The sequence below is a fragment of the Bos mutus genome, chromosome 5, assembly GCF_027580195.1.
Source record: "Bos mutus isolate GX-2022 chromosome 5, NWIPB_WYAK_1.1, whole genome shotgun sequence".
Lineage (NCBI taxonomy): Eukaryota > Metazoa > Chordata > Mammalia > Artiodactyla > Bovidae > Bos > Bos mutus.
Genome location: NC_091621.1, coordinates 35,705,816 through 35,731,020, shown reverse-complemented (window position 1 = coordinate 35,731,020; position 25,205 = coordinate 35,705,816). Strand labels below are relative to the sequence as shown.

General features: G+C 36.5%; 2 protein-coding genes across 7 annotated transcripts in view; one reads left to right on the top strand and one right to left on the bottom strand.

Moving 5' to 3' along the window:
* IRAK4 (interleukin 1 receptor associated kinase 4) overlaps positions 1-731 on the bottom strand; it is a 28,902-nt gene extending 28,171 nt beyond the window's left edge. Inside the window, exon 1 of one of the 2 annotated variants that reach the window (XM_005897190.3) lies at positions 603-731. The gene's annotated coding sequence lies outside the window, so the exon portion shown is untranslated. Of the gene's footprint in view, positions 1-496 lie in introns of both variants that reach the window. The other variant, XM_070370653.1, reaches the window with a different exon arrangement.
* On the top strand, positions 533-23,692 carry PUS7L (pseudouridine synthase 7 like). Of its 5 annotated transcripts, XR_011464218.1 has the most exons (10): positions 871-2,374; positions 4,133-5,058; positions 7,710-7,869; positions 9,477-9,669; positions 12,338-12,436; positions 13,304-13,385; positions 15,185-15,465; positions 17,965-18,139; positions 19,839-19,892; positions 21,067-21,145. XR_011464218.1 is itself a non-coding variant. In XM_070370652.1 (9 exons), the coding sequence occupies exons 2-9, from the start codon at positions 4,146-4,148 to the stop codon at positions 21,391-21,393; spliced, it is 2,109 nt and encodes a 702-aa protein (XP_070226753.1). In that variant the 5' UTR covers positions 533-670; positions 4,133-4,145; the 3' UTR covers positions 21,394-23,692. The 5 variants fall into 5 exon arrangements, 4 of the variants coding, with proteins under 4 accessions (XP_070226753.1, XP_005911201.2, XP_070226750.1 ...); XM_070370652.1 differs by lacking the exons at positions 871-2,374; positions 17,965-18,139 and adding an exon at positions 533-670 and having other exon boundaries at positions 21,067-23,692; XM_005911139.3 differs by lacking the exon at positions 17,965-18,139 and having other exon boundaries at positions 790-905; positions 21,067-23,692.
* Positions 23,693-25,205: the final 1,513 nt, after the last annotated feature.

The following is a 25,205-nucleotide window of genomic DNA, read 5'->3' as shown; positions in this document are numbered from 1 at the left end:
ATCTCTTCCTCTGCCACCCCTTCTTTTGCCTTCAATCTTCCCCAGCATCCCATCCTAAATGGCTAAAAGGCTTTCTGAGGTTGCTTTTCATCCCTTTGTTCCTTCTCGTTTCCAGGCTGTGGGTACCCTTTCCTCATCTGATAACGTACTGACAATGCCGCTCCACTTTCTGTTTCCTGGAAGCCTGAGAAACCAGCTAATTAGAATCTTGTGGGGGTTCAGAATGCTTTCCACGCGGCCAGCATCTTTGTTGGGCGCTGGTCCTACTTCCTGGTTCCGAGGAAAAGAGATTTCATTTCGTAAACAGGGTTCTCAGAACACACAGCCCGGGAATTGAGAAACTCGAGGCGAGGTCCGACCATCGAGTGACACCTCTCTTCGCCCCACGGTAACTCCACCGGTCCCACCAATTTTCTAATCCCTAGGGACCCACCCAAGTCTTTATCCTGGAGCAGGCGCTGCCCAAGCAACCTACTTCCCCTCTAACTTTTCTCACTTGGGCTGAAGAGAAGTCGATTTTCCTTCCTCCACAACCCGGAGGCCAGGGCGCAGACCTCGGACACTTCGCGGAAAAGGTGGCGCGCAAGTCCGGAACCCCTTACCTGCCCGGGCGCAGGGCGCAGGGGCGCACAGGGCGCCGTGGGGCTGAGCCAGAGACCTAAGGACCCAGGTACTACGAAGGGCCGGGGCGTGCCCAATCCGTCAGGTCCCGCCCCCGCCCCGCTCCGCCCCCTTCCTCTTAGTGCTTCCCCATCGCCGCTCCACTGCGTGAAAAATCCCGGAAAGGCGCTTCTTTAAGTAGGAGCCTGTCCCTTTAAATACTCTTCTGTCGGAGACTAGCTAGTTTATGGCTTCCGGGCATGCGCACGGCGTGGTGCGGAGGAAACCCTTTAGCTGGACTTGAGGTAGACCGGGCTGTGCTTCTTGGCGCCACGTGGGCTTGTGCAGGGGGCGATGACAGTATTGGCATTGAGATCCTGACCCTCGGTCCGCAAGAGGAGCGCGGTGTGAGCTAGTATCGCGCCTTGAGTTAGGCGGGGATGGGGGTGGAGAAGACGCCCGTGGAGCCAATGGCTGTGTCGGGGTGCTTTTGAAAGCGCCTGAAGTCTGTGCTGCAGGAGTCAGTCCTGCTGGTTGGTGGCAGAAGTAGGAGTGAATTAGGTGGAGCATTGGCAGTGGAAGGAACAGGAGGAGCTACTGTCCTTTTTAAACATTCTCCTAGACTCTGCCCTTAGCCACAATCCAAATTCCCAAGCCTTGGGTCAGCCAAACTGCCCCCTCCATGTCCGCCGGGCGGGCTTATCGACACATCTGTTGCATGGGAACTCAACTTTGTGTGGGTTCCTTGGCTGCCCTTCAGCACGGTTCCACTCTTACTAAGATGCTTGGTTGTAATTCCCTTATCGTTGTATTCTCAAATTGTTCTCCTATGCCACTAGCTTAGAATGTTTTCATATCTTCTTCCTACAGCTGAGCTCTTGATCACATCTTGTTGCTTTCGATCTCCTCCAACTGTTCAACAGATTCATCCTGCTCAGTACTATTAGTCCAACTGTTCAACAGATTCATCCTGCCTAGTACTATCAGTCATCTTACTAAAACATCTTTTAGGATTGTGTTATTTTCCTGCTCAGACACCTCCAGTGGCCATCAATTTACCACTCAATGGATTCTAAGCTCCTGCCAGCGCATTAACTGTTTTACCTAGTTCGGCGCTAATCCGGCCATATTTTCCAGAACTGTGCTAGAAAACACTTTCTCCTACTGCTCTGTATCTGGGCTGTTCAGTTTTTTCTTAACACGTTGCATAGTTTGCTTATGCCTTTGCCTCATTTCTGTCTCCTGAACTGTTTTGAAAATGTGGCCACTTCTTACATTATGCTTTACTGATTATTCTAGGCAAAAGTTGACCCCCTCTTTCTTCCTCTTCACTCTTACTGCTCTTATTTTGTACTAGTCATTTTATTTATTCAATAATCATTATGGATTGTGCCCCTACTATGTGCTTGATTCTGTTCTAATTGTGAGATAATCAGTGAATAAAGCAGACAGGGTTCTTGCTTTCATAGAGCAAACATTCTAGTTGGGGTAGGTGTATAGTAAATAGTGAAGTAAAACGATTAAATAGAAATGATATGCAGAAAATTAAATAAGATTTTATGAAAAATAGTGACTTGCTGGTTTCTTCCGATTATTGGTCAAGGAAGATCTCTAAGGATATTATTGAAGAGGAATTGATTTAATCAACAGGAACAGTTGGTATAAAGGAACTGAAGAAGGCCAGTGTAGCTGGAGTATAGTGGATAATGGGGAAAGGGTACAGGTTAAATTTGGAAAACAGAGTTCAGCATCTTAGAAGTCTTTGGAAGCCAGGGTATGTAATTTGGATTTTATTATAAATGTGATTAGAGGGTTTAAAAAGGGTTGTGATATGATTTAATTTTCCTTTTTAAATCATCGTTCTGGCTACTATGTGGAAAATTGACTGTGGTGGACTAGTAATAGAAGCAGAGATTAGAGGCCTTCACAGTGTATAAGAATTTCTGGAATGGACGTATTAAAATAGAGGTGATGAATGGGCAGTAGGGATAATCAAAGAGCCAGATGCTTAAAGGTGATGCAACTTTTGGTGATGAGAAAATCAAAGCTAAGACCGAGACAAAGTGGAAGGTTTGAGGTTGAGATTAAGGAACTGAGGGACTGTGATGTTAAATGGATCATCCATACAGATGGTCTTGGAGGTCATGCTGGGTAGTATATTTTAAGCTAGGTATTAAAGTCATTAGTGAGTGAAGAAGAATTGTCCTGGGACCAGAGAGAGGCTGGCAGCAAATAGTACAGCCGGATGGCATGTACTTCAAAGGAAATGGGATTTGAGGAGGTAGAGGAGAAAGAAGTGGTTTGGAAGGAGCAGTGGCAAACACGGAAAATATTTACAACCTGCAGGTCCCCAGGTGGGTATGAAAGGAAAAATAGCTGTCACATAGGAGGACTACAGAAGAAGCAGCCCGAGGGGAAATATCCAGGTTTCAGTTCAGGCAAGAAACTGAGGAGTCTGTGCAGGAAATTAAGGAATGAGGAAAAATAAATATATCCTATTTATTTCCTAGGAAAGTAGAATATTAGGAAATTTCTGTGAGTTCCACATTACAGAAAGGATGGAGTGGAAGTGGTTTTCTAAATTGGTTCAGATGAATAGAATACACTGTAGAAATGGGATGAACCTGGAGAGCATGATGAACGCAAAGAACGGAGCAGTACCAGTTCCTTGGGCATTTTATCTCTCCTGAAACTCTGTGTGATAGCCATGGGTTACGCGAAGAGTGAAGGTTGCTTCAAGAAGCTCTGTAAACGTGTCTTCTCTCTGATGCCAGAGAGAGATGGTTGTACTTTTCTTACGGGTCAACTGAAAAAGTTTGTATCCAAGTTTTCATGAAGGTTTAAGGTCCAAGGTTACCATAAGCCTTCCTTGAACCCTAATCACATTGCATGTTGGTTTTATTTAATTGTTTTTTTGGCCATGCACCTCGGAATCATGCTTAGCAGATCTTAGTTCCCTGACCAGGGATCAAGCCTGCACCCCCTGCATTGAAGGCTTGGAGTCTTATCCACTGGATCACCATGGAAATCCTGCAAATTGTTTTTAGTACTTCATTATATGTCAGTGTGGACTGTGTATTCCTGTCTTCTCTTCAGCCTTTCCCCCACCCCTATCCCTCCATATATTAGTATCTAGTCACAGAGTCTCTGAAATTAACTGGAAATTTAGGTTTCAGGGGTGGAGTTCAGACAAATTGTTGTAAAAAAAAAATGTATGTTCTAGTCTCTTTTTGTTGGTCTACCAATGATATTTTAAAAGTGAACTTGAAACTAATCCTTTTAATCCTGGAATTTTAATAGATGAAAGCCTGGAGTAGGTGAAGAGTCAAGGTGCAAATTAGCAGACATGCCATCTCCGTATAAGAGAGTCAAAATACACATGATATATAGAAATAAATTAGTAATGTCATTTAAGGGGACTCAGAAGAGAGAGAGAGAAGCAGAAATAAATAAATTCTGCAAACCTATTTCTTTTTTTGTTATCCAGATTTTTTTTCTTCCTGGTAATTGATCACCTCTTTTTCTTTTGTAGGCATTGTTCAAGAATGGAAGAGGATACAGATTTCAGAATCAGATTTAGTTCTTTGTGTTTCATAACTGATCATGTTGGTTTTTGTGGCACCATAAAAAGCTCACCAAGTGACTTCATTGTCATTGAGATTGACGAACAGGGAGAGTTAGTTAATAAAGAGAGTGACAAACTTGTTTACGAGGTTAGTAAAGTACTACCTGAGCCAAATACTTTGGCTAAAAAAGCAAAACTAGATCTTCAGATTTTATCTTTTGAAGAGACAAGCAATCAAGAAGTCAGTACTTTGGCTGGGAGCTCCAGTGATGACCACAATTTTGTGCCTTGTTCAGAAAAGGAAGATACTATCAAAGATAGAACTTACAAAGGTGAAGAAGAAAATGTTGATGTATTAGGCTCCTTGTTAGATGAAAAAACTAATGAATTACTGAATCAGTTTGCTTGTAATATAAAAGAGAAGTGGGACTCTAAAACTGAGCTAATTGGACCATCTCCTGAATTCTCATTAGGCAGAATCCTTGACAAGAACCAGAGGGCTACCTTGCATAGTGCTATTAGGCAGAAATTTCCTTTTTTAATAACTGTAGGAAAAAACAGTGAAATTGTTGTAAGACCAAATCTTGAGTATAAAGAACTTTGTCACTTGGTATCCGAAGAGGAAGCATTTGACTTTTTTAAATATTTGGATGCAAAGAAAGAAAATTCCAAATTTACCTTTAAACCTGATACGAACAAACAGCACAGAAAAGCTGTCCACCATTTTGTCAACAAGAAGTTTGGAAATCTTGTGGAAACCAAATCCTTTCCTGAACTGAATGACAGTGCTGATAATCCAAATGTAGTGATAACTGTAAGATTTCGGATCAAGGCACACAAGCACCGGAAGAGGTCTCTTCTTGAAAGCCAGGGAAGAAAAGATATATACACAGGTAATAATACATCATTACCATTTTCTTAGGTAAACTTAGATAAAATTGTGTGAAATCTGTGTAATTTCAAATGAATTAAATAGACATGTCCAGAGGGATATTGAAAACAATATATGGGTCCTTTTTTAAGTGGAAGATAAGCCTTTCAAAATATACTAGTTGTAAAATATTAACCTTATTGATGAAAGTGTGGTTAACACGTTTATAGTTAATGTAGTTACAAATGTATAAAGTTAAAGAATTACTTTGGTTAATACATCTCATGGGGGTGAATCTTGATTTCACATTTTGAAAGTTATCTTAAGTATTTGGAGAGAAGTAAAATATGTTTGCTGTACTTGGGGAAGTGAAGAGAATACCTTGTAATCTGGAACAGCCGGACTTTATAGCCTATGGAAAGAATCCTGCAGACTTACAGGGAGTTCCTTTGTTTGACACTGTCCATCTTTTAAAGAAGAGTTTCTCAAAATTTTGCATTCATATAATCATCAAAAGGGCTTGTTGAGAGAGATTTCTGAGCCCTGTTATCAGTTTCTGATTTTTACTCTGTGTAATACACTTTCTTGGTCTGTTTTTCACAGTTTGCAGTTCCTAGCCAGGCTGTTCCTATACTTTTAAGATATTTTAGTGATGTCTGTCTAGTTCCATAGATTTGGTATATTTAAAATACTATTATTTTTTTCACATTATTACTAATGATACTCAAAGTTTTGGCTCCAGGACTAGGATAGTTCTTGTAAATTATTATGGATCTCAAACAGGTTTTGCTTATGTTGTAATTATGTTTAACTTATTGGCAATTTAAAATTAATTTTTAAAAATATGAATTTATGTTTATCGATGAAGGTGGTCAAAAGGTACATACTCCCAGTTGTAAGCAAGTCCTGGAATATTGTGTACAGACAGCATGATTGTTGTTTTGTCACTAAGTTGTTTCCAACTCTTTGCTATCCCTCTGGCTGTGGCCTGCTAAGTCGTGTCTGACTCTTTGGGACCCCATGGGCTGTGGCCCGCCAGACTCCTCTGTCCATGGGATTTCCCAGGCAGGAATACCGGAGTGGGTCACCATTTCCTTCCCCAGGGGATCTTCCCAACCCAGGGATCAGACCTGTGGATTCTTTACCACTGAGCCATCAGGAAGCCTGTATAGTATGGTGACTATAGTCAATGATATCGTATTGTATATATGAAAGTTGCTAAGAAAATAGATCTTAAAAGTTGTCATCACAAGAAAAAAATTGTAATTATGTGTGGTGATAAATGTTGACTTATTGTGGTGGTCATTTTACAATATGTTCAAATATCAAATCATTATTGCAGATTTTTAAAACTTTTCATAAATAATATACACCCTACATATTTTTGAAACTTGCTGTTTCCATGTTTTTAGAGATTCTTTATACAGAGATATAAAGAACATACAGATCTTTCTTTTCTTTTAAACATGATTTCTAAAGAATAGCTATTATAAGCTTTTGTTTAGCTATTTCATTTATTCAGAGATAGATGGATTTCACATCCTTCTGCTTCCTGAGTCAGGCTTATGTTAAATGTTCATTTTTCTTAGAGCTCCTCAAAGAGACTCTTGTAGCTCCTGATGATTGTTACAGGAGTTGAACAAAACAGAAATTATTCTGCAGAATACTTTGAATATCCTTTCCATGATCTGAGGGAAGAGGGCAGTACTTTGAAGTGTCATATGTTTATGGTGAACTGAGGACTGAGATATTTTCTTACTGTTAATGTTGGTAGGTTATATAGGCCAACAAGTTGGCAGGGGTTGGGGTTAGTGCTTGGTGGTAATTGTTACTGGGCTTGTTCCTCCTTCCACTTTTGCAATCTCATTATCACCTTCTCATCTAATAGACATTTGAAGGATCTACCATGAGGCAACAAGCTCTGTTTTATTTACTGATTTCCTGGCCTGGAACTCCCAGTCTACAGGGCATACAAACTTAAAGAGATAAATTATGGCATGGTGTTCAGTGTCATGATGTAGATAATGACAGCTTGTGAAGACATGTAGGTTTAAGTAATCAACTCCTTGTAATGTTCGTTTTTTCATCTATTCAACAAATATTTGAATACTTACTATGTGTTAGTCTGAGGGTATAATGGTCAATGAAACAAACACGATCCCTACTTTGGGAGCATTCAGCCTTGAGAACCTGGAAGGAATTTGAGGGAAAACTACTGTGGCCCTTGGATCTTGAAGCATGAAAAGAAGTGTGGCAAATAATAAATGGAGGGAGCATGTGTTTTAGACAAAGGCCCTCAAGTCACGCAAGTCCACAGCAGTGAAAGGCTTTAGTTCATCCAAGGATTGTGACAAGTTCTCTGGGTTACAATTATAGGATATATAAGATAGCCCAAGTGCAGACTGGAGGGGTGGATTAGGGCCAGTGTGAATACCTAATCAGGGAATGTGGATTTTTTTTTTTTTTTCTGTAAGCCTTTAGTGAACCAACTGGCATTTTAAAAATGAGAGCTGAAATCTGTGAGGTTTGTATTTTACTGACTATATTTTGGTTAAAAAATACTCATCTAAATTAATGATTTGATTCACTATAATGATCTGTAAGTTTGCTAAGAATGTAAGTGATGTATTTAGCTGCCTTTTTTTGTAATTGAGAATTTTTTGTTTGTTTCAGCTTTTACCCTACGAAAAGAAAATCTAGAAATGTTTGAAGCGGTTGGTTTTTTAGCTGTCAAACTTGGTGTGATTGCTTCGGATTTTAGTTATGCAGGACTTAAAGACAAGAAAGCCATCACTTATCAAGCGATGGTGGTTAGAAAAGTGACACCAGAGAGGTAATAAGATGTTTAAAGGATAGAGCTTTATTTTCTTATTGCATCAAATAAATAAATACTAGATTAAAAACTGAGACTAATACTGGGAGCATATTAACCTCACTATCAATAGTAATTGATTATAGGCTTATTGAGCAGCATATTCTGCATTAATAGTATAATTATCTTCTAAATAGACTTTTATTATTGTAAAAGTAATACATGTTTATTGTAGAAGTTTAGAAAAATATAAAAAATATTAAATGTCACTGAAATTTCTCTTACACAGAAATAACCACAAAAACATTTTGATCTGTTTCAGATATTTTTCAGAGACTATGATATATGCAGATGCTACAGAGGCCTTTTTTATATATGTGAAAATTGTACTGTATATGTAATTTGTATTTTACTTATAAAATTAAAATAGTATTTTTAATGAAAATTTATGTCATGAAATATTTCAAAGTCATGTTTATTATATGGACTAATTTGTTTAACTTTCCCCTGTTTTGGGATATAGAAATTTGTTCCAGTTTTTCACTGTAAATACTACTATGATTAATTTTATTACACTTAAATCTGTGCCTTGTGGATGCTTTCCTTAAGGTAAAGTTCAGAAAAGTTGAATCATTGGACTAAAATTCTGCCTAACTTGACATATTAAAAATATATTAATCTTTGGTCATCAGATATTTAAGTACTATTTTCTGGTAAATATTTTTAAGTTCTTATATGAGGGACAGAAAAATGTTTATGATTTTGTCTATGTGGTCAAAAAGTGCACTGTACTAAGAAGGAATGACTTTAGATGTTGAAAGGTATTTAGATGTTAAAAACTGCTTTTTAACCACCAAAGACAAAATAGTTTATTAGTTTCTAGGACAGAGTAGTTTGATTTGGCTTATGGGTATGGAATTTTAATTACCCTTTAACCAATAATAAGATTTTAGCAGATGCAGAAAATCTGAAGGTATTTTGGAGGGCCTGTAAGCAAAAGAGTCTGCCTAATAAAGCAGATGGTTCCTTTAGGGACTACAGAAAATATAGATGTAAAGAAAAATTCACATCAGTTCTTATAGGATCTTAGAAGTTAGGATAAGACAATTGGGATCTAATATTGGTGAAGAACTGAAAACTTGAGTAAAGAAGTGTTCAGAGCAGAATTTTAGGAAAGTCCTCTGGCGCTAGTGGTTTTTTGGTAACACTGGAGGAAAACTGAGGAGGAAAGGAGCAAAGTCTAAGGACAGAAGAGCGAAGAACAGTTAAGGGGTTCTATCACTTGAACTATGGAGAAGTCAGAAGGCTACATAGAGTGATAGCATTAGGAATATGTGTTCCAGTTCTTAGAATAACTCTGTTAATATAATCCTACGATAAAGGGTTTTTAGTGCACATTTGTTGAAATAAATTAAAGATGTGTTTTTGAAATAATTCCCCCAGTTTTTCAGTATTCCAGTATAAGTGGTTGTCTGCCATCTGTCATTTAAACTTTACTTTAAATTAATTTTTTGACATTTTTAGCATTTTAAACATGTTAATAATTTTTAACATTAGTTTAAACACAAACTATTTTTTAAATGTAAGAGTTAACTGAATCCAAATGATAAATGATTTATCATTCATAGGTTGAAAAATATTGAAAAAGAAGTTGAAAAGAAAAGAATGAATGTGTTTAACATTCGGTCTGTAGAGGATTCCCTTAGACTTGGTCAGCTCAAAGGAAATCACTTTGATATTGTCATCAGAAATTTAAAAAATCAAATAAATGATTCTGCAAACCTGAGAGAGAGAATTTTGGAGGCAATAGAAAATGTTAAGGTAAGAAAACTGCACTGTAGAGTATTTTGGGAAAATCTTTATTTACATTAAGATATGAAGGGAAGTATTTTGTACATTTTCTTTTTATGTGCGTGTATAATTATTTAAAAAAATGATAACTGGGTCCATTTTACTTAGTTTTTATTTTTCTTCTTAGTATATATCTTTGTATTGGAAAAAACACAACGTTAGTGTAATTAAAAAAATTGTATAGACTCTCCCAGTTGGAAGGGTAAAACCTATCTGTTTAAAAGGACAGATTTTTTTTTTTTTAGTGTCTGCCATTTAGAGTAGTATTACAGGCAAAGAGATTAATTTGAGGGGAGACTTTGTTCAGCATTTCTTTTCAGAAATCTTTGGTAAATAGTTTTTATATTACTTTCAAAATGGTTTTTCTTTTCAATCTAATTTTGAATTTTGTTTCAATGTATGCAAATGGTAAATCATATACATTTTACTATTCTTACAGTAAAAAAAATTACTTACTGTAAGTTTTAAAATGATATTTGCTGGGCATCTAAATGTGCACATATAGCCATAGCCTTCATTCTGATCATATAAACTGTGGGTCAGCAGACTTTTCTCTGTGAAGGGCCAGAAAAGAAATGTTCATGTTTTGTAGACATATGGTCTCTGTTGCAGCTACTCTAGTGGCTATTGTGTGGAAGCATCCATGAACCATACATAAATGAATGAGCATGGCCGTATTCCAGTAGAACTTTGTATACAAAAACAGTGGTTACAGATTTGACTTGTGGGCCAGTTAAATAGCTTGCCAACCCCTGATCTGGACCAGAAATTCTCAACCTACGGTGTTTTTAAAAAATTTCAATAATCTGTTTTTTCTCCGAGACCGATTGAATAAGAACATTTGGGGATATAGCTTAGGCATTAGCATTTAAAAAAAATCTCCCTAAGTGATTCTACTCCACAGCTAACATTGAGAAACACTGCTGCAAGTTTCTGACCACAAAGACCTTTTCATACAATTTTACGCCTCTCCAACAGGAAAACAAACAGAAACCAGATTTTAATCACTATTATACCTAACAGTCAGGAAAATATCTTCACTAAAGATATTAAAATCCTCATATGGTTATTTTTTCCTTTTCTCTAGACCTGCCTAAGATTCTTTATTTTTTTTCTTTTCCCCCTGTTAAACTATTAGAAAGATATCTCTTAGAAAAGGGAGTGGGGCTTTCTGAACTCTGATGTTATTTATTGCCCATCTTTCATTTGGTACCTATTCATATACATTTTAAAATCTCCCTGGGAATAATCTTAGATTTAGCCAACTTTCCTTTAGTTTTCATGATGAGGGGAAGTGAGCTGAGAAGTCCTGAAAATAAGAAATCTTTGGAGTTTTGTTTTAAAGGGTTGTAACTCAGATTGCTATAACATTTTAATCAACCCTGAATAACTTGGCAGGGGTACTTAAAACTCTTCTGGTGTTTTTAGCATATTGTCTAATGTTATTTTTCCAAATTTGAAATATTTAAAAGTATTTAACTGTGAGACATAATACGGGGGTACTTATTCTATCTGCAGTTGATCTTAGTGGCATGAGGTCAGGATGCAATTTCTTGTGTAGCATGCTGATTACAGATTATCTTTTATTTGCATCTTTTATTGAACAGTCCTGGAGTTGGTGCTCGATAATCATCATTGAATGAATACATTAAAATATTCCCCCCATAGAGTGAGTGTAGAGAGCTCTTTTGTCTTTCAGGAAACCATATGGGCCTGTGGTTTGCTTTGTGAGGACATGTTTAACCACCAGCCAGTGTCCTCAATGGTTGCAGTAGTAAATATCAATTTTCCGTTCCTACCGAAGTGATGCTGTGCCATTGTCTTGGCCCAGACTTTCAGAAACTGAGATAATCGAAAAACCAACCATTATATACAAAAAAGACAGGACTTGCTGGGTTTGAAAATAAACCTGCTTCGTATTTCAAGCATCTGCAGACAGCCGAATCCTCGAAATCAGGAGGAGCTTCAGGTATCAGAGCAGATGCAGTACTAGGTAACCAGTTCATCCAAGTTTTCCCAGAGCTTTCCTGATTTTAGCACCAAGAATCCCACATGCCAGAAAACTCCTCAGTAATGGGAATGAAAACCTCACATATTTTGAAAGATTTTTCACTTATTTTCTGATTTTCAATCATTTATTCTTTTCCTTTGTATTCTTTAACCATATAGAGTTTCTCAGCCCACTTGGTATCCGTGTGTGTATTGCCAATTACAGGACTCTTTTATTACAGTAAGGACAAAGAGAAAGACTTGGTTACATATTTTGACACAATAATTGTATTTATTTATCTTAGTTTGAGACTGTAACAAAGAACCATAGGCAAGGTGATTTTTAAACAAGAGAAAATTACTTATAGTTCTGGAGGCTAGAAGCCTGAGATCAGGATACCTGCCTGGTCTTCTTATTGTATTCACATGTGGTGGAAAGAGAGTCGGCTAGCTCCACCACCTTTTCTTATAAGAGTTCTTATCCTATTTATGAAGCCGCTATGCTCATGATCTAATTATCTCTTCAAGTCCCTATCTCCAGATACCATCACACTGGAGGTTAGAGTTTCAACATGTGATTTTTGGGAGGACACAGACATGAAAGTATAGTAATATATTTTTAATTAACTCATTTTTTGTGTGTTTATAGAATAAAGGGTTTGTGAATTACTATGGACCACAGAGATTTGGGATGGGAAGGAAAGTTCACACAGACCAAATTGGATTGGCTTTGCTGAAGAGTGAAACGGTATGGATTCTGAAAAGATATGAACTTACCTGTTTTGTCAGATGTACTTATTACATGAGCCATCTCATTGCTTTCTTAACCCAGCATATAAATGGATGTATACCCCCATATATATGTACTGTACATCATGTTTATTGAACAGCCACTATGTTCATGATATCACTTTATAGCAAAACAGATGCTGAGTAATATTTGTATGAATGAATGAATAGTATAAAAGAAGAATGAGTTGGAGGCTAGATTGAATGCCCTGTTTTAAGATTCTTTCCTACTCTAAGATGCATACTTAGAAATAAGTTGTAGTACTGGAGACAGTGATAAAATACAGGAACTAGTAGATATGTCTTTTTTTAAAAGGAGCATCTTTTAATCTGTTTGTGTTTTAAAAGAAAATATTAAAGTTGGGGATTTTTAAAACTTTTATTTACATTTATTTTTTAAAAATTTATTTTTAAGACCAAAGACAAAGAGTTCTGAAACTTGAGAACACAGATGAAATTAGTGGCTTGCCACTTGCCTATGCTTGTTCTCTCCCCCTTTTTTGTTGTGTGTGTTAGGTCAGCCTGAGTTTTATGCCATCACTTAATACTGTGTTCTTACTTCTATGATAGAGGCAAAAAATGACAGAAGAAGATCTATGGAAGTTGTGTCAACCACTTTTCCAGTCCATAAGATTTTAAATCTGTGTATTAGGTTGCTTTGCACTGGAGGTTAATTCTAAATTGTTTAGCTTATGAATGCTTAAAGATAGAATTGCCATGTCAAATATCATGTTAAATGCCTATTCTTTCAAGATGTACCTTTTTTTTTTTTTAAAGTAATTTGTCATTTTCATCTGATATGTATTTGCTTGTTTGGTCTTTAAAGGTGAAGGCTGTAAAATTGTTTTTTACACCAGAAGATTTGGATGATCCTGTAAATAGAGCAAAGAAATATTTTCTTCAGACTGGTACTTTAAAAGTTTCTTTACCTCATATATAGTTAGGTAGATATACAAGAGTTATATCATCAGGATAGCATTCATTTCTATGTAAATGTGATAAGAAATAGACTGTAATATATTATATATTTAAACATTTTTATTATGTGCCCTAGGTACTCCATTTTTATGGGACTTTTGTATAACTCTTGCTTTGGGGTTGGGTGAGGGGAAAGATGCTTTATGAGTTTTTCCTGGCCTAAATCCTCAAAAAAGATAAGAGTTCCCAGTTCTAAACTGACATTGATATAAGTATAATTCACTGCGATCAGGAGACTGAAAAATAAACTAAATAAAAGTACATTTGTTATATCTGGTACTTTGTGCATTGTTTTTGATCTAGTCTCCATTTAGCCCTGATTGCTAATTTTGAAAACTTTAGCTAAGTATATGTAGAATACTTAATGAGAAGCACTAAAAAAAATTCGTTGAGTGTGGTTCTAGAGTCAGTCTACATGGGTTTAATACAACTTTAGTACTTCCCAGCATATAGTCTCATGCAAGTGATTTAGCCTCATTGTTTTAGTTTCTTCATCTGCAAATTGAAGCTGCTGCTGTTACTGCTGCTAAGTCGCTTCAGTCATGTCCGACTCTGTGCGACCCCATAGACAGCAGCCCACCAGGCTCCGCCGTCCCTGGGATTCTCTAGGCAAGAATACTGGAGTGGGTTGCCGTTTCCTCCTCCAATGCATGAAAGTGAAAAGTGAAAGTGAAGTCACTCAGTCGTGTCTGACTCTCAGCGACCCCATGGACTGCAGCCCACCAGGCTCCTCCTTCCATGGGATTTTCTAGGCAAGAGTACTGGAGTGGGGTGCCATTGCCTTCTTCGAAATTGAAGCTAATGATACCTAAAAGACTGTTAATATTTAAATAAAATAATAGATTTAATGCTCTTAAAATAGTGCCTGGCTTATTCTGAATACTGAATAAATGTTATATGTATTTAAGTAATAACAACAACCATAAGATTTTAGATTCATTAAATATATGATCAACATATATGTGCATATTAAATTTCACTTGCATAGAAATAAAGGACATCAGTTTCTAATATCTCCATTATTTTTAATTATGTACATATTACATATATAATGATTAGTAGGTGAAAAATATTTTTATACCACACCCAAATCTATAAACCATATGAGCATTTCACATTGTTATGAGTGATCTAAGTAATACTAAACAAAGTTCAAAATTACATCTATTGAGAAAATAATTTCCTTATGGCAGTGGTTGTTAAACTTTAGTGTGTACAAGAAACCTGGTGCATTTGTTAAAATGCTTACTCCAAGGCCCTACCTGAATAAGCAGCTTTGCCATGGAGTCCAGTAATCTAATTTTAAAAAGCATGCTGAATAGTAGAATGACTGAATAGTATACCTGAAGGATCCAGATGTCAACCCTTTCTTACTGAAAAAATTTTGTCAAATGTCCATTATAGCTCTTTAAAATCTCAGCTCAGGAACTTACATAATGCTTTAAAAAAAAGTGTTCTAAATAATTGCAAATTAGTTAATCTCCATCCTGACGTTGGAGTTACTAATGTGCTCTTTTTAAAGCAGGGAAAGTGAATGAACCATATGATTAATGATTTTTAACAAACAAAAAACCTCTTCAAATGTAGCTCTGGTTTATAGTTGGTGCTGAGCCTTATCTTCATATGCAGGTTCCCAGGATAGCTCAGTACATTTAGAGAGCCTAGTAAAGCTCTTAATAACTGGCCTTTGAATAAAAGGAACAGACTGATCTCTTTCTCTTTGTTTCAGAGGATGCTAAAGGCACACTTTCCCTGATGCCCGAATTCAAAGTTCGGGAGAGAGCCCTGTTAGAGTCCTTGCATCGCTTTGGCGTGACGGAGGAGGGCTGCATCCAGGCGTGGTTCTCCTTCCCCCATTCTCTGCGCATATTCTACGTTCATGCATACAGCAGCAAAATCTGGAATGAGGCAGTGTCTTACAGACTTGCAACTTATGGCTCAAGAGTTGTGGAGGGTGACTTGGTCTGTTTGGATGAAGATGTAGACAATGAGCAATTACCAAGTAGTAAAGTAAGTATCATGTCATCTAGAGTTGTTATGTATCAGGAGCACTTATTTTCAGAAACTCTTATTTTAGAAAAAATTTAAAACTAAACATGCTTTTTTTTTAAACTTTTATTTGCTCATCTGCTTCTACTCTGCTGTCAGCTGACACTTAACATGCCATTAAATAGAAGTATAAAAATGGTCAGTAGTGTGGAGTGAGAGTTACAAAGATACTAAGCCTTCCTGAAAAGAACACGTTCTTCAGAAAATTACACAAGCAATTCATGAATCGGGCTTCCCAAGTGGCTCACTGGTAAAAGCATCCGCCTGCCAATGCAGGAGATGCAGTAGACACAGATTCCACCCCCAGGTCGGGAAGATCCCCTGGAGGAAGACATGGCAACCCATTCCGGTATTCTTGCCTGGAGAATCCCATGGACAGAGGAGCCTGGTGGGCTACAGTCTGTGGGGTTGCAAAGAGTCAGATAAGACTGAGCAGCTGAGCACACACCCAATGCATGAAACAGGCTCCTTAAAAATCCAGAACAGTGCAGATGGAGATGTCATTCCTGCCACAACTCTATTGTGATTTCCTCTGCCACTATCAGAAAATCAATCTCTTTTGGCATATTTCCTTCTAGACCATTTTCTATGCTTTCCCATAAATATCCACAGAAAGTGGATTTTTATTGTTAGTTAACAATGAGGAAAGTAAGTACAGAACTTTGAGACTTGAAACTCAAACTATGAAAAGGAAAAATAATAAAATTTCTATAATAATGCTATATAGGATATGAAATGTCATTTCTTTCATATAAGTGTGGTTTTATAATTTGTTTTTTTCTCTCTTAACAATATCTTAGAGACATTTATATTAATGAAATATAATTTGTCTTATAAAATTGATCCTTCCATTTCCTCCATGGTATTTTGGATATTTTGGATATTGGTATTTCCAACTAGTATTTTTTATGGTATTTTAATCTCTGTGAATTTGACCTACATAATAAAATTGAATTCCATAAATCACATAAAGAAATTCATTTCATAGCATTGTAATGCAAAAAGAGACTATTCATCATGATCTTAATTCAATCTCAGAAATATATTTTAAAAATTAATGAAGGGATTTGAGTAGTGCTTTTGTATATAACATCATAAAATCATTGAACTTTAGGGAAAAAATATGTTAGAGACTTCTTTCTAATTTCCATTTCATAGAAATGAAAATTGAGACCTAGACTGGAGAGGAGACAGGTTAAGTGATGTAGGTAGCAGAATTCAGAGGACCTAGTTGTCTGATTCCTAGCCCAGCTTGGTCTCTACTAGAGAAATCATGGGGTGTAGAAAAGTGTCAGCATACAGAGATAGGGCATGGTCCTATTTTTCAAAAATGGAGAAAAAATAGACTCTGAACTTAGCATAAAGGATGATTTATCTAAATTAACGGCAGAGTTTTAGGTGTATAAGTTAGGATTTTGTTTGTTTGTTTGTTTCAAGTGATAGAAGCCCACCTCAGACTAACTTAAGGAAAGCAGACAAGAATTTCTTGGCCCTCATAACTGAAAGTCCATGATTGATTCAGGTACAGCTGTTATGAAGGGGCTTAAACAATGTCCTAAATCATCCATTTCATTTTCTTCATCTTTCAGCTCTGCTTTCCTCTCTGTTAGATCCATTCTTAGTTTCTTCTCCAGAAAAGAAGTCTTTTATTTCCTAACAGTTTCAGTCAAAGCCATGGAATTGAGTCTCAGAATGGCTTGGTTTGTGTTCCCTGTCCCCAGACCAGTTACTGTGGACAGCAGTCTATGATTGGCAAAGCCTGTGTTCCAAGGACTTCTTCCTGGAACCATCCCACCCAAACCACATTCAAGAACTGGGAGGGAAGCTCCCAGGAAATTGCAGATACACTATCAGAAAAGGAGTCAAGGCTGAGTGATGAGTGAGCCACAACAAAGAAGTCTGCTTTACTATTCTATTAAATGAATGACTTGTGAATATTTAGATAAGAAAATGAGGGACTTCCCTGGTCATCCGGTGTCTAAGACTCTGTGCTCCCAAGGCAGGGGCCCTGGGTTCCATCCCTGGTCAGGGAATTAGATTCCACATACCACAACCAAGAGTTCTCATGCTTCAACTAATGTTCATATACCACAATAAAGATCCTGCTAGCTGCAACAAGATCGAAGATCTTGACGTGCCACAATTAAGACCTGGCACAGTCAAACAATAAAATATAAGAACCATTAAGGGAAAAAAAAAAGTGATCACTAGGAGCTTCATTAAAAATGGTCATTTAACTGAGACACAGATTCTGAAACTGTGTAAAAAGAAATCTAGCAGCATCTTAGGTTTTATTTTACCTCATTTAAATGGAAGAAGGGCTATGTCAGTTAATTCCATTTTGATAAATAATGAAAAACATTCAGTTTTTTTAATACCTTTCAGAAAACATATCCTTTTTAAATATTTCTTGGCAACGCATTATTTAGTAAGTCAGCCATTTCTAATTCAAATTTTCAGAAGTTCACTTTGACAAGATATAGCAATAATCTCTGAAATGCATGTGTCTCATAAGACTTCAGTATTCTTGCCTGGAGAATCCCATGGATGGAGGAACATGGTGGGCTACAGTCCACGGGGTCGCAAAGAGTCGAACATGACTGAACGACTTCACTTTCATAAGACTTTGTTCCAGGTAACATTTGCAAGGATATTTTTGTGATCAGGATTTTGTCTGCTTTTCTTTCAGGAGATATAGGAGAAAAGAAAACATTTTCTCTTTCACCTTTTGCAGAGTTTCCTTTTATTAGCAGCGAAAAATATCTGTATTTTTAAAATTGATTATTTATACTTTATTAGTTAGCACTGAGAAAAGAAAAGGCAAGAATTGGAGGCTCAGGACATAAAATATGGAAAATCTGGAAAAGGAAAAAAAAATTAATATTTGTAGAATATTTCATGTTGCGCATCTACATTAAAAATTGTAGGAAACTATAGGAAACTAATCTGAGTCCCTTTTCAATAGAATTACTAGGCCTACTGCTGCTGCTGCTGCTAAGTCGCTTCAGTCGTGTCCAACTCTATGCAACCCCATAGACGGCAGCCCACCAGGCTCTCCCATCCATGGGATTCTCCAGGCAAGAGCACTGGAGTGAGTTGCCATTTCCTTCTCCAATGCATGAAAGTGAAAAGTGAAAGTGAAGTTGCTCAGTCGTGTCTGACTCTTAGCGACCCCATGGACTGCAGCCTAGCAGGCTCCTCCATCCATGGGATTGGCCAGGCAAGAGTACTAGGCCTACAGATGTAGCTTAATTTCAGGTGACTTGGCAGATTTTCATAATTTTTTTGTGAGTAAGATGGAGAAATGTGAATTAGACAATGAGAAAATCACGTGAATTCATCTTTCTGGAGCTGCCATACGACAAAGAATGGTTAGTTCATCAGTTGATATCAGCTTGGAGGGAGCTCTCTAAAGAGAGCTACAGTGTTCTGTACTTGAAAATGTTTGTTCAGTATTTTCACCAATTGCTTACATTGTAGTATTTTAGGAATGCTTATGATTTTGTGAAAGGCAAAGAGCTGGAATTGTTGATGCAAGAGAGATCATAGCCCCATGTATTTTGGTCAGATCACATCTAGAGTATTATGTCCATTTCTGAATGCAGCAGTTAAAATGGGTTATTAACATGTAAACAAACAAATAAACCCAAAATGAAAAACCAAAAAGGAGGGATATTATTTATCTGAGTAGGGAGAATTGGGAAAGCAAGCAAGTTTAGAGAAGATCTAGGCATTATATGGTGAATGCTTTAGGAAAATGAGACTGTGTAAATCCTCATGGAGTGATGGTAGCTACCTTTATACTTTTGAGCTTTCATATCTCAGGGAAATCAGAATGATTTATTCTGTGTCCTAGAGCAACATTTCTCAAACTTATCACTCACTTCTTTTTTTTTCCCCACATACGTGTGACAATTATTGCTAGTCTATGGAACACATTTTGAGAAGCACTATTTCTCATAGAATACTATGATACCTGTTGGGGACAGAGGTTGGAGAGGGATTTCATGGAAACAGATTTTTGATTCAGTGTAATAAAAAAAAATACTTTGCTATTTAGAAAAAGATGATTGGTAACTGAGGTGAAGGTGTTGCTTCAGAGCGATATGCTGCCCCATTCTCTGTTTCCCCTGCAGTTATCGGGTTAAAGCAAGAAGAATCATTCTAATTTTTAGGTAGTCTGCTCCTATAGAAACAAGCTGTGAAAAGATCTTATTTGAGTTTGAGTATATTCAGTTAAGAAGTTGTATTATACGTAACAGAGTTAGGAAAAGTTGAGGGAATTTGGAACATTTGAGAATCATCTGTATTTTCATCATGTTTTTAAAAAATAGGTTCATCTGGTAACCGAAGAAGAGGAATCAGCTAACACATATGCAATACATCAGGTAAACTTGCTTAAAAATTAGTATCATTTAGATTTAAATGTAGACATTGTGCTGAAAAGACAGTGTACTAACCATTTCTCCTCCCCGCCTCCTTTTTTTCTACCACTTTTTATTCAGATATACTTTATATACAATAAAATTCACTTCTTATAGTTCTATGAGTTTTGATAAATGTAGACAATCATATGACTACCACAAGAATCAAGATAAAGAACAGTTTCCCGTCTCCCTCAAACTTCCTGTGCCCCTTTGTAGTCACCTCTCACCCCTGCCCCAGCCCCAGCTCAGCTATTTCCTGTGCTACAGTTTTGCTTTTGAAAGAATGCCGTAGAAATGGATTCATATAGGATATGTGATTTTTTGTGTGTCTGGCTTCTTCCAATGAGCATAATGAATTTGAAATTTTCGTGTTGTATGTATTTGAGTTTTTTACCTGGTGCCTTTTCCTGCCTACATTTTGGTTCCAGTTAAAGGAAAAATATCTAGAAGTCATCAGCAAAGTAGGAAACCTCCACAAAATGTAGTTTACTCATGAGCAGCTGAGAAAATAGAAATTAATTTTGCAGCTTCTTGAGTGCTTCATGTTTTTATTAATAAGTAAGCAAGGAAAATGGAAAATTGTCAAATTTTCTGTGATTGAGCAGTAGGGATTATTCTTTTTGTTCCAGAAAGAATATGCTTTTAGCATTGTATGACTGCATAAAGATTAAGTCTGTTGGGTAATTAGATGTACCTCAACTTCTTGTTCCATTTCTTCTGCCTTAACAGCAATTTGTCAAATAATATCTGACTTGAGTTGGTTACCTTGTTAACTAAGAGTCCTTCTTGATTTCAGTTATCTCTTCTTTTTGCCTGGTAGCGTTAAAAAGAATCAAAATAGTGTAGTATACAGCAGCATGTTTTAGAGTGATTGCAATGTTTGTATTCTGAGTGTGTTTTTACATATTCAAGTCCCAGTCATAAAAGTAAATTTAAAATATGATTGCATATGGACTTCACTGGCAGCCCAATGGTTAAGATTCCATACTTCCACTGCAGGGGATGTGGGTTCAAGCCTTTGTTAAGGAAGTAAGATCCCATGTGCTATGCAGGGTGGCCTAAAAAAAAAAGAAATGATCACATATTTTTCTGAAGGCTGTTTCATGTACCTTTTTTCTCCCTTTCCCTTGCATAGGTGGTTCTTCCAGTGCTTGGATACAATATTCAGTACCCTAAAAACAAAGTGGGGCAGTGGTACCAGGAAGTACTCAGCAGAGATGGACTACAGACATGTAAATTTAAAATACCTACCCTGAAACTGAATGTTCCAGGATGCTATAGAAAGATTTTGAAACATCCCTGTAATCTCTCATACCAACTGATGGAAGACCATGGTATTGATGTCAAGAAGGAAGGTTCCCACATTGATGAAGCAACTTTATCTCTTTTGATCTCTTTTGATCTTGATGCTTCGTGTTACGCTACAGTGTGTCTGAGGGAAATAATGAAGCATGACTTTTAAAACTGATACCCTTGATATAATCATGTATGTGCCACTTTTTAAAGGAAAGTGAAAAGGGAGCTAAAATTTTTTGAGTGTCTACCATGTGCTACGAGCTTTATAATCATCTCCTTTAATTATACACCATCCCAATGAAGTAGGAATTTGATACTTACATTGAAGAGGACGTACAGCAAGTGGCAAAATCTGAACTTAAGACTCCAAAGCCTTTGTTTTTTCTATTATCTAATGTCTCGATGATCTTTATTCTGTGCTGTAAAAGTAAAAATCTTTCTGGACTATTAGGAGCATACTGCAAGATAACATTAAAGAAGGTGACATTAAAGAAAAACTTTTGGAGTAATGTTTATATCCTCAGGCTGCTTGCTTAAAATGTTGATGAACCTAGGTTGTAATGAAAACATATGGTTGAAGAGAAAGATAAAAGAAGCATTTTGTTAATTAGTGCCATTCTTTTCTATTTTTGAAATTATTGATCAGAACAGTACTTCAGGAAAATATTATCCCTCTATTTATTAATATGATATCCCAGGGGTAAAAAATTACCCCTTTATGAAATAAATGATCTTTGATGAACATTGAAATAAATTTTTATACAGTTTCTTTATTTTGACATGTACTGACCTCTTTTTTGTTATTTTTGTTCTATCATCTAGAACATAAACTTTTAGAGACAGATCTGCACTCAGACTCCAGCTCTGACACTTACTAGTGACTGGGTATTATTGATTGTTTTTGAGGCTCATTTGAGGAATCAAGATGGCACCAACCTCATAAGCAACAAATAATAGAATTATCTCCACCTTTTTAATGTTGCTAGAGGAAGAAAACATTTTACCCATTCTGAAATTTAAATGTGTTAATTTGTTTATTTATTTTAATTGGAGGATAATTACTTGACAATATTGTGATAGTTTTTGCCATACACTGACATGCGTCAGCCATAGGTGTACATGTGTCCCCCAGTCCTGAACCCCCTCCCCCCTCCCTCCTCACTTCATCCCTCTGGGTTGTCTCACAGCACTGGCTTTGGGTGCCCTGCTTCATGCAATGAACTGGCACTGGTCCTCTGTTTTACATACAGTAATATACATGTTTCAATGCTGTTCTCTCAAATCATCCTACCCTCGCCTTCCACAGAGTCCAAAAGTCTGTTCTTTACATCTGTATCTCTTTCCCTGTCTTGCATATAGGGTCATCGTTACCATCTTTCTAAATTCCCTATATATACGTTAATATACTGTATTTGTGTTTCTGTTTCTGACTTACCCCACTGTGTATAATAGACTCCAGTTTCATCCACCTCATTAGAACTGACTCAAATGCATTCTTTTTTATAGCTGAGGAATACTCCATGTGTGTATGTACCACAACTTCCTTATCCATTCATCTGCCAATGGACATCTAGGTTGATTCCATTTATTGTAAATAGTGCTGCAATGAACATTGGGGTACTTGTGTCTTTTTCAGTTCTAAATATTTGTTAGTTTAACTATTCCATGTGACAAATCTCTTTAACCATTTTATATCAGTTAAATTTGGGAGGAAATGGAATATACTGATTGGAAAAATCTGAGCATTCTTTTATTGCTGGTAGCGTTACATAATGATTTAAATTTAAAATACTGTAGAGAGTATTATATGTTAGTAATGTGGTACTTTTATATATTTAAGTGAGTCAAACCATTTTGGATATATTAACATAAGGAAATAAAATTCAAAAGAAGGAAAAAACTATATGCAATGTGAGATTTGCTTAGTGTAACATTTTTACGTATTAGAAAGAATTCCGTTTGAAAGTCCAGCATTAGCTAACCTAAAGTAAAATGAGATGGAACGATTTGATGGCAAAACATATAGGTATTAAAAATGAAGGTTTTATGTATGTGAGAAAATATTGCCCCTCAAAAGTATGTGTAAAACACAAATGGAGTGTATATACTAAATGCAGCTTTTACACAGGAGGGGCACACTTCAGAATAGTGATTAAAAGCATGGGGACTGGAGACAAACTCCTGTAGTTTGAAGCGTGGCTCTGCCGTTTACAGCAATGTGGCCTTATTAGTTTGTGTGTTTCAGTTTCAACTTCTGTAAAAACAGGGATGGTAATAAACATACGTCTTAGGATTATTGTGATGATTTTTTGAGTTAATATATGTAAAGCAGCTTAGAAAAGTGCCTAGCACTTAGTTACTGTTAAATAAATACCCACAAATCCAAGTTTGGAAGGGAACGGAAAGAAATGAAAAGGCCATTCTGTTAAGATCATAGAATGTTTGGAATTTTTTTAATACTAGAAGATTCCTGTTTTGTCTTTATATATTTTAATAATAAATTCAGGACACAAAAATTGCAGATTGTTGTACTGTGGATTTTCAAAATTACCTTTATTACCTAATGGTCATTGAAAATGAAACGATGCTGTATTAAGTAGTACAAAAAATTAGAAATAATGTTTTAACTTTCACATGATAAATTATATCTTGTAAATATAATCTGAAAGTGAATTACTAGATAATTAAATCCCAGTTTTCTTTCCGTCCCTGGGATTCTTCAGGCAAGAACACTGGAGTGGGTTGCCATTTCCTTCTCCAGTGCATGAAAGTGAAAAGTAAAAGTGAAGTCGCTCAGTTGTGTCCTACTCTTTGCGACCCCATGGACTGTAGCCCACCAGGCTCCTCCATCCATGGGATTTTCCAGGCAAGAGTACTGGAGTGGGGTGCCATTGCGTTCTCTGGGGTACCAATTAGAAAATATGAGAGTATTAAAAGTGTGCCATCATTGACAGTATTTTCTTTGCCTCTAGGTGGCACTATAATTTTAGCTATCTTTATTTAGCACTTTGGCCCTGTGTAAAGAAAGGATCCCTAAACTTATTTCCAGTGACCATAAAATGTATTCAGATACTGTTCATGTGGAAAATTATTTAATATACTAATGTTTTGCCATGTTATATTTTCCCCAGTAAGGACTTGAATAGACTTGGGACCAAACGATGAGTAGTCACCTAGGGTTTTGCAGTTTTTCTGGAGCATTTTAGGCTTTCAGAAGCATCTTTGGATTAGCTTTAATTTTCAATGTAGTATTTGAAACTGAGCAATAGTGACTCAGGTGTACTAAGGTAAAACAAATTTAGGTCTTTTATTAAGATAAAAGCACTTGGATTTTTTGTAAGTTATAATAAACAAGTCATATGCAACCTTGATCCAAGTAACATTTGCTGAGTGTTGTGACAGGCACTTCCACTCCTCTTGTTGTAATCCATGTTTCCACCCTGTAGGTGGGTAGTGTTTTCCCTGTTTTTGCAAATGAGAAAATATCTGAGTGGTTTATTGACCTGTTCAAGTTCAAGCAAGATGGCATTTGATTGAACTTTATTATGCTTCTAGATCAGCACTGCTTTCATCCACTTAAATTTGCCTTCTGAAAACAAGTTTTTGGTTAATAATATTTTCTATTTCTAGCAACTTAGTATTTCTTGATATCGACTAATAGGCATATTGGGGCATGTCTTGAGAGAAAGAAAATTACTTTTGAGATTCTGAGAACAAAGTAAAAGTGATAGGAGATCATTTAGGGAATTTCTAAATCATTTTGGGGTGTTTTCTAGAATATTTTGGGACTTGTATCTCAATGATATGCAACGCCATTATAGGCTATTGAAGGTTTCTTTAGATGATACCTGGTACAATATTAAGTTTCATTGAAAAAGTACAGTGAGAATTGTTTTGTTTTCCCAGCACTCTTCCAACCTTTTCATCAACCATTCTGTTTAAGACAAGGAGAAAGCAGACTATTTCACATTTACATAT